At 39.6% G+C, this 12,727-nt stretch overlaps 1 protein-coding gene and 1 long non-coding RNA gene across 19 annotated transcripts in view; one reads left to right on the top strand and one right to left on the bottom strand.

The window, feature by feature from the left end:
- The window catches only part of beta-Spec (spectrin beta chain), a 75,097-nt gene extending 63,134 nt beyond the window's left edge, over positions 1-11,963 (top strand). For 10 of the 18 annotated variants that reach the window (XR_003656684.1, XR_003656690.1, XR_003656689.1 and 7 more), the window contains 6 exons: positions 1,789-1,926; positions 2,781-2,924; positions 4,872-4,965; positions 6,003-6,182; positions 8,343-8,808; positions 10,720-11,963. Coding sequence is in view for 8 of the 18 variants with exons in the window: in XM_028317970.1 (XP_028173771.1) it covers positions 264-326; positions 1,789-1,926; positions 2,781-2,924; positions 4,872-4,965; positions 6,003-6,182; positions 8,343-8,513; positions 10,720-10,723 (794 nt within the window). In the remaining 10 variants the exon portion in view is untranslated. Of the gene's footprint in view, positions 1-263; positions 327-1,788; positions 1,927-2,780; positions 2,925-4,871; positions 4,966-6,002; positions 6,183-8,342; positions 8,809-10,719 lie in introns of all 18 variants that reach the window. The other 8 variants (XM_028317964.1, XM_028317965.1, XM_028317970.1 and 5 more) reach the window with 7 other exon arrangements.
- LOC114362530 (uncharacterized) lies at positions 8,460-9,875 on the bottom strand. The gene is made up of 2 exons (XR_003656694.1): positions 9,556-9,875; positions 8,460-8,579 (listed from the first exon to the last, which is right to left on the bottom strand). It is a non-coding gene; the product is annotated as an uncharacterized LOC114362530 (long non-coding RNA).
- Positions 11,964-12,727: the final 764 nt, after the last annotated feature.

Genomic DNA, 12,727 nt, shown 5'->3' on the forward strand with positions numbered 1-12,727 from the left:
GCCCCATTTTTATCGCTTGCTCAGTCGACCAATGAAACTTAAGACCATGGTATACCTATCCAACGTTTCCTAAACTGAACTTAAAAATATTGAACTATAAAATCATTATCTCAATTTAAAGGGACATAACAAATGAAGTTTAGGACACGTCAAAATGCCTTCGTACAGTTCGACTTGTAGTTTCATTCGCCGACCGAGCGTTGCGTGTGAGACACAAATGTCCGTTACTTACCGATGTGTTGTCCACACATGCACACGCGTAGTCGTAAGGAGAACGTCCACTAAAGCGGCTGAGAAGGCCCAAGAGCGACCGCATTCCCAGCCAGGTAACAGAGCGCTTCATACAGCTACCGTTCAGTACCCAGCTATAAGGATCCGTTCACGCTACGCTTGTATACCGTGCGAGATATTTTGCCTACATTTAGAACAAGATACGTTTTGTTTCATGTCAAAAAAATCGCACTTGATTACGTCACTAAAGATAAAAAACGTGTACGGCTAAATATCGGTGCGGTGAAAGAGTCACAGTGTGAACGAAGCCTTGGCATGAGCTTTCACGGTAGTTTGATGGGTCTATTTAATATAGTCGGAACACTGCGCTCGATAGTAACTCCACTCTTCTGGGGGTAGATTGTGAATAATTTTTTAGCCTAAAAGCTTGTTGATGTGAACACGGAGTTATTGAACGTATACGATTTGTTTAGTAGGTTTATTTCCGTATCAACGTAGTTGGGACTATAGCACTGTTTTTCTGTTGCACGATTTCAATGTCTTCAATACCATTTTTATTTCTTAGGTGATGGTCTACTGTCCATACACGCATCAACGTCATCACACTACTTCAGCCCATCTAAAATCGGAGTTCAATATTTTTTATAACAAATAATTATTAAACTTATGAACTCCGATTTTCTACTCATTTCACGCTCAAACGTGCATACACTTGTTGTTCATTTTCAACTATTAGTCATTAGATTATTTTATAATTATTAATAATATCTATTGTATTATTATACATGTGTCGTCTAGCTCTAATCACGGTGATGGTTTGATACTCTATATCATTTTAGCTGTACCATAAGTCTTATGTCTTTCTAAATAATAATATTATGTTGATACACGCTAGTTATTAAACTATTATATTTATAAAAGTGTGCCGTATATTGTTCTTCTAATACTATAAAGAAGCTGTCTTCAATAAAGGTAGGTATCTTGCCCTTGTACTTGCTTTTTCTATTTGCTTTCTATATCGTATGCACCATGCTGTTGATAGCTTCTTTTTATCATTTAGATACGTGTGTGGGTTCAATGATTCTTAATTATTAATATGTATTGATACTTGTATTGTAATTGAAACCATACATTGTCTAAAGCTTGCAACTTATGGGGTTCCGTTCACATAATTATAATATGTTCATGTATGCTTTTGTTTTATGCTTTTCAATGGGTTTAATATGAACGTATATAAAAAAGGATAATGAAATCAAGTGCTAATACATTTGCCGTTATATGGCGTTCAAAAACAGATACAAGACTCTAATGGGGTGTTATTATAGGCATAATAAAACTGTCGAATGTAGGTCTAATATTACTGAACTATTAGTAGCATGATCTGTAGTACTAAAACTGTGTATGTGTATTCCTGTATTAAAAAACCTTAAAAAACAACGGTGATGATCACTCTTCATGTGCTCGTCGTGTAAAAAGTAGTACGGATGCACGGTCGCATGTATCGTAGTTGCAAGCATGTAGTGTAGACGTAACTAGCACGTAGATGTACGCATGCAGAGGCCAGTAGTCCCGCCCCCGCCCCCGTGCCCGTGGCCACCCCGGCCACTCCACTGGCCACCCCCGTGGCTGTCCCAGTGGCCACCCCCGCCCCGTCCACGTCGAAACAGACGCCAGCCAAACCGGCACGCCTCTCTAGTGAGTATGCACGTCTAACCAGTGAGTATGGTAGTGGTCTGGTTCCAATCGTCATGTGCTGTAATATGACGTGATAGCAGAGTAAATACAAATGAGTAGGTCATCTTCATAGAAACGCACCGAGCCCTGTTTGTATGTGAGCGCGCCAATATACGTATGCGACGCGCACGCACACACTGGCAAAATTCGGCGTAACCACGACTGGCTTCCTGCTAATCCACGCTAAATTTTGACAGTGTGTGCGTGCGCGCCGTATACGTATTGGCGCGCTCACATACAAACCGCGCCCGGTGCGTTTCTATGAAGATGACCTACTCATTTGTATTTACTCTTGTGATAGTTATGTAATATTGACACTAGTCGTGTTGTGTCAATGCTAAAGAGTGCTAAAATTCAAATTGGTTTTAAAATAATCAACTATGGTAAAATATTAAAAAAAGGATGTGCATCACGATTGGAAACTGATATTAGTTTAGTAGTTGTTTAACACTTGTTTGTTATAAGTATTGTAGTGTTAACTATGTATGTTACATGTTGGTATCCCTTTGTGCATGATACTTCCCTTTATTAACACCTGTGTTTTTACTTTACCGTTTTTATTGATTTTTAAGAAAGCATGACAAAAAGAAAATGCTTTTGTAAGTCGCTGCGATTTTTGTGTTGCTTTGAAATTATTTTTTGTTTTGTTTTCTCCCCCGCGATCATCCTTATCCTTATTATAAACTAAAATAACGCACTCACTATTTGTTTATACCCATCCCGTATGTATGTTATCTATCACGTATCACGTAACATCCCCGCCTGTCCCGCACCACATCCATATCACGCACGTGTCCCGGTCCTCACGCGAACAGCGCCCGGGACGAGTTCGACCCCGGCCACTCCGTCCAGCTCCGGTAAGGTGAAGTCGCGGTCCCGAAGCAAGTCTCCGTTCCGAAGCTTCCGGTGGCGCACTGCGAAGAAGCTACTGGCCGGATCGCATCATAGCGACGACGAAGGTAACTGTGGTAGTGGATTGTTGAGCTAACATGGGTAGGGATGGGGATTGAATATAGTGCAAATAATTCTAGTAAATTTCAATAGGATTTAGACTTCATATCACATGATTCCTATAATATCCTGCTTCGTGGTGTATCCCACGTAAAAGCAAATCTTAGATTAAATTGATGTGTAATTCTAATTTTTGTTTCAACACTTACGAGTAGGACAGTATTTGCAAAATGCTGAGAAGTTCGGTACAAACTTGAGCAATCATTTTCTGCCATATAAAAACTTAAAATGTTTTGGGTGGATTAAAAAAAAGCTATTTCTTGAGATCACAATGCAGATTATAATAACTCTGCCATCCACTACCAAAGAACTGCCACTTGACTTTGTCAAATTAGCTTTGAGTGTGCTGATGTGTTTTGTGCGCGCATGCGTAAAGATTTGCGTTTGATTGTTATTCAATAAATACCCCCTCCAACATGTGGCTTTTATTAGACGATCTAGGGCAACGATACGTATCAAACCTATCACGTGATATTAGCAAAATAGGCTAGTTTTTGATTATAAGTCGCCATTAAGGCATGCTAGAGGTATTCATTTAGAATGAAAAAGGATAGTGCCAGGGTCTGGACCAAGTGCCGCCCAGAATCAACCCATAGTGCATTTTGTTCCTCAGACCAATACTAATGTGTAAACCGAAGCGCACTGCAATCTATCCCTGGAGTTAAGAGAAAAAAAGAGTTTTGTTTTGAAATATTTACCTACAAAATATCATAGATATATACGTACTACGCATAAGATTTCGTGATTTTGGCATTATATAATACTCGCTATGCTGAACTTAACCATACTGCATCCGTACACCTTACTTTAGTGCGACTTAGACATTCTTTATAAGCGATCTAGCGCTGTTGCAATAGTTTGGTTAGTTGACAGAAATCATTATTTCCAAAATGAAGCAAGAAGTTTTAGTTCTCTATCCTTGCGAAAAATCAATTTATTGGTGTATTACAATCGATTATTGAAGTTATTGTAAGCTAAAACTTCTTGCTCCATTTTGGAAATAATTAATTTCGGTCAACTAACCAAACTACTGCAACAGCGCTTGATCGCTTATAAATAATGTCGAAGTCGTACTAAAGTAAGGTGTACGGATGCAGTATGGTTAAGTTCAACATAGCGAGTGTTATTTAATGCCAAAATCGCGAAATCTTATGCGTATTAGGTATACATCGATGATATTTTGTATGTAAATAATTCCAAACAAAACTCTTTTTTTCTCTTAACTCCAGGGATAGATTTCAGTGCGCTCCGGTTTACAAATTACTTCAAATTAGTATTGGCCTGAGGAACAAAATGCACTATAGTTTCATTCTGGGCAGCACTTGGTCCAACTTCCATACATGGATTGGCACTGTCCTTTACATGTTTATTATGAGAAGGATAAATACATAGCAACTTCATTTCAAAGCGTCAACTTACCTTTATCAAACGTAACTTTGGTAGTGTTAGGCTGGTTTTAGTGTCACGCGGACCGTCCGGTGCAGACCCTCCGGACCGCATTACTCTAAAACGCTCCCTAGCAGTTCATACAGATCGGCTGTGCGGAGCGATCCGCACTGACAGTCCGCGTGATACTAAAACCAGCCTTAGTGTGATTTAATGAGGGCTATCGTTTTTTTACTTAACAGTTGGCACCCCTGGCGATTGACAGGACCTTACTCTACAGTGGCGCCATCTTGATGAGTGCAAATGCGATAGTCCTCCTACCACTTTCGCGCTCACCAGTTGGTGCCACTGTCTTCGCTACTAGCAAGTGACAGGACCTTACTCTACAGTGGCGCTAACTGGTGAGCGCTAAAACGATAGCCCTCATTGTTATAAGAGCGCGCAAAATGAATGGTGTTGCTATGTAAGAGGGTAGGGTGGTGTTATAACGCGAGTTTTGTGGTGCACAGAGGGTGCTAGCCCCGCGGGAGAGGATGAGGGTGTGGAGGGCACTCTGGTACGCAAGCACGAGTGGGAGTCCGCCGCCAAGCGAGCCTCCAACAGGTATGGATATATTTTTACGTAGTTTGATTTTACTTAGAACTCACGATTCTGTCTTTACAACCCGGTCGAGCTAACTGCGTACGGCCGGGTTCCCACTATGCCGGACCGGCAGATCTCCCGGTCCGGTAAAATCGCCGGAAGGCCTAGCGGCGGTACAAATTGTATGAAGCTGTTCACATTATCCCGGATCCGGCTTTTTCGCCCAGCCCGGCATTTTTACCGAGTGTTTTGTCGCTACAAAATGCCGGCAAAATCACCGGACCGGAGTAATGTGAACGAGTTGCGGCCCACCCCGCCCCGCCCGTGCTCCCCGCACTTCATTCGGCTCGGATTTCGGATCCGGTGATCCGGTGTAATGTGAACACCCTTGTCCGGTGTCCGGTTACTGGCAGAAATGCCGGTCCGGCATAGTGGGAACCCGGCCTACCTGGCGGCCGTGACGTCACATCGACGCTCTGGTACAGAAGGGGCGAACGCGGGACAGTGTGTGAGTGTGAGGGAGAGTTCCAGCGAGGTGCTCAGCTAGCTCGATCGGATTGTATATATGATGTTCTATCGTAACATATGTCCGAAGATACTCATTTCCTACACGCGTTTTTAGATAGCTTAATGGAATAATTATCCATTTACATGATAAAATAAATTATTTGTGTACGATTGTTTTGATATTACATTAGGATTAGCTTTTGAAAAACCTGATGATAAACATAATCATTTACTTAAATAAATATTGTTGCAGCCATCATGTTATATTTGTAATTTTTTCCACGTGCCTACCTAATCTCAATTATTGACTGCATTTAACCGATTGAGTCCCAGACGGCATTAATTAATGTCATAACAATTGATTATCTATTGTGTCTAGATTCGCGGAGCTTGAAGGATTAAAGTATTATAAAGTGTTAAGGGAAAGTATAGAGTTAATTCATGTCAGAATCTTCGTCATACTAAAAATAAGACTTTAATTTTGAGACTGTTTTTTATAAAGTTTCTGCTGTCACTGTCCAATCACGAGAACCGTCTATTTCTTTCTCCAGATCATGGGACAAAGTGTACGTGGTGGCAAAGGACGGTCGCATGTCGTTCTTCAAGGACCAGAAATCGTACAAGGCGGCGCCGGACCAGCACTGGCGCGGGGAGGCGCCGCTCGACCTCAACGGCGCCGTCGTCGAGGTCGCCGCCAACTACACCAAGAAGAAGCACGTGTTCCGGCTCAGGTTAGTGATTCTTTATCAACTCATTTAGACTACTATGCAGGAGGACTATTTAAACGAGGCAAAAGGGAGGATTTGGTCTACACCAAACCACCACCCACCACTACGCAGGTCTTTGAGTCTCCACTGTAAGGAGATGACGTACTCTCTACTCTAATTTACCTGAGACAAATGGAGGATTTGATCCACCTTTTTCAGGTTGGCCAGATGGGTTGAAGAGGCCTGATGTTCGCATATTTTTTCATTGGTCGCCTCTTATAACATTTACGAGAAGAGTTAGGATGGGTCTACTCTACTCATTTGTTTACGCTAATTTGTCGTAGAACACAAAAACTATCATTAAAACTCAAATACCTTAAATACGTGAGATAGTGGTAATTCCGCGTAGTCTATTTGGCGTGAGTGTAAGTTATATTAGCGCTAACTAATCGTATTTAACTGCACTCAGAAACCCAAGGAGGATTAGTATAGCACCAGACCATTCTGGGGGGAGGCATGCCCACCCGACCTCCCCGATATACAGGGTGTCCCGTAATGTAACGTCAAGCCGGAACTGGGTGTTGAGGCAAGTTGTGCTGGTTATCAGAAAAATATAAAAAAAAATCTATGTGGCATATTTTAAAAATAATAGGCATTTTAAAAAAATCTAAAAATTCTACTCCAGGTGACGGTCCTTTTACTCGTGTTGCCACAAATCTTCACTTTTTCCAAATTTTTTTTTGTTATGTAACCCTGAATAATGCTTCTCTAAATTGTTATCAAAATTACAAAACCAGCTGCTCCAACTTGGATGAAAAAAATACATTATTCCCAAAAAAAATATCAAAATAAAAATTTTGCCTAGTTTAAACTGACTGTACTGAAAAAAAAATTGTACTACGCGAGTGTGGCAAGTGACGTCATAATTTGGCGCATTTAGTAAGGATTCCAAAATGGTATAACACTTTGTAAAATCTTGCTGTAACTGTCGACAATTTTTGTTTATTGGAAATAATCCCGTTTTTAATTTTATCTACCTTGGTTAAAAATATTATTCTAATGTGCCCAAAATTCAAGTTTCTGGCTTAAGTGAGGTGGAGAAGCCATTTTAAAAGGTATGAGCGGGACGGAGAGGGCCATCTTACCAAGCAGGGATGTTATGGATATCCGTAACCGTAACCGAAACTATCGGATATCCGAAATAAAAAAATATCCATAACCGTAACCGAAACTGATTCAAAAGTTACGGATAGTTTCGGATAAAGGCCAAACTGCAAAACTCTATGAAATCTGCAGTATACACGCCACAGCTGCAATGCCGCGCTGCCGATTTCATAGTTTTGCAGTTTGCGGTTGCAGTTTGCGGTCTGCGGCCCGTCTTGGAATTGTACCTTAAATCTTAATATTTGTTACCAACTTGTCTGGCATTCGCTGGCACCATCTAATATGCCAGCCTGTTTTACCTTTATCATACATAGGTGTCGTCTTAGTTGGTACATAAAGTAGCTATGTGGGTCACGCTCACGCAGCATCTTGCTATTTGTATTATACCTACATTTTTGAAATTCTAATAATTCCGTAACCGAAATTATCCGANTTAGAGAAGCATTATTCAGGGTTACATAACAAAAAAAAATTTGGAAAAAGTGAAGATTTGTGGCAACACGAGCAAAAGGACCGTCACCTGGAGTAGAATTTTTTGATTTTTTTTAAATGCCTATTATTTTTAAAATATGCCACATAGATTTTTTTTTATATTTTTCTGATAACCAGCACAACTTGCCTCAACACCCAGTTCCGGCTTGACGTTACATTACAGGACACCCTGTATACGCGTATGTCAGTAGGTCATTTACTCTTCACTGCAAAAGGACGACCCTCTTATTTACCAGAGACAAATGGGGGATTTTCTCCACCTTTCACAGACTGACTGGACTGGTTGGAGACGCCTGATATTCGCATTTTTATTCCGGTCAATTGTCTCGTACGATATCCACGGAAAAGTGGAAACTGTTCTATTCTACTCATTTCCTTACACTAATTTCGTGTACGAGTCAAAAACTGTCTTTCAAACTCACGTTGGACGCCCCGTGGCTCACAGGTGAACTTCGAGCAATAAAATTGACTTTACTGATTTCAACGATCCTACGTGAATTAACACTAATTCCTCGAATCTTTCTACAGGTTGAGCAGCGGCGCGGAGTTCCTGCTGCAGGCGCACGACGACACAGAGATGGCGTGGTGGCTGGAGGGCCTGCGCGCGCGCACCGCCGCGCCCGCGCCGCGCTCGCACACGCTGCCCGCGCCCGCCAACGCAGAGCCCAAGCGCCGATCCTTCTTCACGCTCAAGAAGAAGTCAGTCAAACCGATTAGCTTCATATTCGCGCCGTAGCACCTAGCGAGCATGTTTGTACCCACCACCTCATGAGTCAGCTTCTGGGCTATGTGGTGTGCAGGGTTTATTTTGTAAATTTTTTGTTTCGCTTTCCCATTTTTCTGTCTCATTTCTCGTTTTTCGGTCTCATTTCTCGTTTTTCGCTTTTTCATTTCCCATTTCTCATTTCCTATTTTTTGCTTCCCCATATCCCATTTTTCCCGCGGCCGCCTACGCTGAGCCCAAGCGCCGATCCTTCTTCACGCTCAAGAAGAAGTCAGTCAAACCGATTAGCTTCATATTCGCGCCGTAGCATGTTTGTACCCACCACCTCACAGTTCAGCTTCTGGGCTATGTGGTGTTCACGCAGGGATAAGGACTTGTTTGTAAATTTTTTGTTTCCATGTGTCGGTTCCTCATTTCCCATTTTTCGGTTTCTCGTTTCCCAGTTTTCGCTTTCTCATTTCCCATTTTTCGGATTCTTATTCCCCAGTTTTCGGTTTCTCATTTCCCATTTTTGGAATTCTTATTCCCCAGTTTTCGGTTTCTCATTTCACATTTTTATGTTTCTCATTTCACATTTTTCTGTTCCCCATTTCTCATATCGTTTGAGTGCTTCAAAATTCACTCTAATCATAAACTCGTGCTCGCCAACGCCGAGCCCAAGCGCCGCTCCTTCTTCACGCTCAAGAAGAAGTCAGTCAAACCGATTAGCTTCATATTCGCGCCGTAGCACCTAGCGAGCATGTTTGTACCACCACCTCATGACTCACTAGTCAGCTTTTGGGCTATGTGGTGTGTGGATTTTTCGTTACCATTTCTCAACGTTTCTCACTTTTCATTTTTGTGGTGTTCCTTATTTTCCATTAGCATTTTTCTCATATCGTTTGAGTGCTCTTAAACTCGCGCCCGCCAACGCCGAGCCCAAGCGCCGCTCCTTCTTCACGCTCAAGAAGAAGTCAGTCAAACCGATTAGCTTCATATTCGCGCCGTAGCACCTAGCGAGCATGTTTGTACCACCACCTCATGACTCACTAGTCAGCTTTTGGGCTATGTGGTGTGTGGATTTTTCGTTCATCATTGTCCATATGTTATGAAGTGTCGACTATTCATGAAGTTATTTATTAGCAACTACAATTAATTTGTCTTGATTATATGTTATCACCAATGTCGTGTGCCAACCATAATTATAGAATTACAAACGATAAATGAACAATGAGCGCACGTAAACTGATAAGTCAACTAATCATTTACAATTCGTCAACAAAATATCGCGACGAAATCAAATATTAAACGTGACGTCATGGTTTGGTATTACTTCCTAAAGTCTATTTTGTTTTGGACAACTGGGTTTGGTATAATGTCATGTTGAACTGAAACATCAAGTCACTTTTATTTATTTATTTTATTTAAGGATAGTACACAGCACAATATCAATCTGTTATAACAATGTTTTTAGTAGATTTTGTAGGCCAATTATGACTATCCAACATTAAACATTTCTACATACCTTCTCGAGTGACAACATTATGGATTATGCATCTTAAGTCTGTCTTGTGATCGGCTTCAGATTTATATGTGTTAGGGTAGATTGCCATTGATCAGATTAATTTTTTTTTTGTAATGAAATGTTTCAACTTTTGCTGTTTTCGATAGGGGGTTGCTTACTATACATTTCATAGCTTTTCTCACTACATTCATTAGATATACAAGATTGCACTGCAATGATACCATTAATCATACATCATTATATTTCATACAAAAACTAACAATTAATTCACTTGCAATTATCTTGTTTTACTAACAATCAGTGTAATTATCAACTTTACGGATGTTTATTTATTTTTGATATTCTATCTTAATCCGAAGATAAACTTGACTTTTACTTATTGTAAAAAACCCTGTTTGATCCGAAAAGTTAATCCGTTGCTTAAAATATAATAATATCTTTTGCTATCGGACTAACCTCGAAACTAATTTTAAATATTGGTTTTCCCACTTATGATGGAAACAGTTGATTTCAATTTTTGAGTTTGTGATTTTGGTCTCATAAAAAAGATGTTGCATTAGAGCTGATTCACCTTTTGAATCGGTCAGGGATTTTATGGCTATTCGAATGTGTGTGAAATAAATTTTACATCCGTTTCTTATTTCTCAAATATAACATGATATTTCTTCCAACTGCAGCTAAACACCGTGAGAGTTGGAGACGAGCTGCCACCGCGCCCTACGCCGTCATGTTTCCTCATTACGCACGCGTCCTCGCCCGCGTGTAGTGCGCGTCACGCGCGCGTCGCGCGCACGTCAGACACGCGCCCCGAAGGACGCAGCATATTTCTCACGACGCTTGCTGCTGTAAGCTTTGCTAATGACGAAATTATGTCGACCGGCGGCACCTATCGACTGTCGAAAATTATAAATGTTATTATTATTATTATTTTGTTGCGTACAAATACGTTATTTAAGACTGTATGGTAACTGAGTGTTTGAATCGTTTGCCTTCGTCTGTATTTGTTGTACGGTGACGGTACCGGCGATTAAATATTTATAGATACACGACCGAGTATGTATGATCCCACCCCCGAATATGTATAATTGTTGTAATATGAAACTATTAAATGAAATACATATTATTAAATTCTAAATGCGACGCTATTTATGAATAGATGATTTTAGTGTTTAAATTCAGATTGAGAATATATTATATATATATTTTAATTATTTATATATATTAAATGGAGCTAGTGTAATATAAATTCAGTACTAGAAATGTATGTCGTTCGATTCGTATAACAATAATAAAATAATTCGATCTTGAAGTTTACTAAGCACTATTTGACCAATCAAATATCAATTCGACGGAATTTGAGTATCTCATTTGATATTTCAATAATAATAAGCTAAGACGACGGATTGTAACCGCATTTACATCCAATTTATTAATTAGTTATCCGGTGTTCGATGTTTTATTATTCGACGGCTTGCTGTGTCAGCAGTACGGTAACGTTCACAGTTATAACGTAAGCTACGTAATTGTATTAGAGTTAATTTCCATTATCGTGTCTTCTTCCCGTGCTCCGGCGTTGCTGTTGGTATTGATCGCATTTAATAATTCCGACATTTCTTCTTAGACTCTTAGTCGTAAGAGCGAGTAGTGTAGATGCAGCAACGCCGGCGCCACTAGCGTCGGACTGTAAGTATGCTTGATCGCCTCGTAAGTGCTTCTACAAAGTAACGTGTCTTTATATTTAATAATTTTAAATTATAATTATTTTTACTGCCAACGTTTCACAAAGTGTTAATGTTTCTAAGCGATCCTTATCTAAATTTCACATTTAATATTACGATCACACATTTTTAGTTCTGTTACGATTGTATGAGCGCGCGCGGTGTGGCCTCTGACGTCACGCGAGGCCGCACCGCGCGCACTGTTGCATGTAAACCTGTGTTTAAATATTTTATTTTAAAATTTTACTTTTTTGATGAAAATATAATAAAGATGTTTTCAAATAATATGTCTTTTCAATTACTTGCTTAATACCAAAATCCACATCCGTGCTAAATAAAAAGTACTTAACAAATCTTCACAAAACAGAAGGTAATTGAGGATTAAAAACATAAAGAAATAGGTATCTCACTGTTTTCAAAAGTCGAGGCTGTTAACCCTTATTCAAATAAAGGTAGATATATTACCACTTGGTTTACTTTTAAAAAAGGATCCTAATTTCCGTTATGGTAATAATAAAAGATATCGTGGTCACTTATTTATATTTTTAAATATATTTTTTTACTTATCTATGCCATCTTACAATTTTTTAACGTCATTTGTCACTGTCAGGTAATGTCAAAGTCAACCAAACGGTTTTGGTGTGAAAAATTTTAAGTTTTTAGCGCGCGTTTTTGGTATTTTTCAAACTTTGTTCAACGAAAATTCTGATAAGTGTTTTTTCGATTCAAATTCCTAAACTATAACATTTATTATATAATCTCACTTATTGGCAGCGTCTGCAATTGATTTATTCATATAATTTAGACATTTTAAAGAAGTGGTAAATAGTTTACCATTGTCCGATCCCGTCTTGACAAAAGTTTGATGATATATAAAAAAAACTGTTGTTTTTTGTATGTGCACAAATAAAACTAAATAAATATTTGGAGAAATGTTAAGTTATTTTGATAACTATTTACGTAACGT

This window comes from Ostrinia furnacalis, unplaced genomic scaffold (genome assembly GCF_004193835.3).
Source record: "Ostrinia furnacalis isolate ACB-3 unplaced genomic scaffold, ASM419383v2 OfSCF6580, whole genome shotgun sequence".
In the NCBI taxonomy this organism is placed as follows: Eukaryota; Metazoa; Arthropoda; class Insecta; order Lepidoptera; family Crambidae; genus Ostrinia; species Ostrinia furnacalis.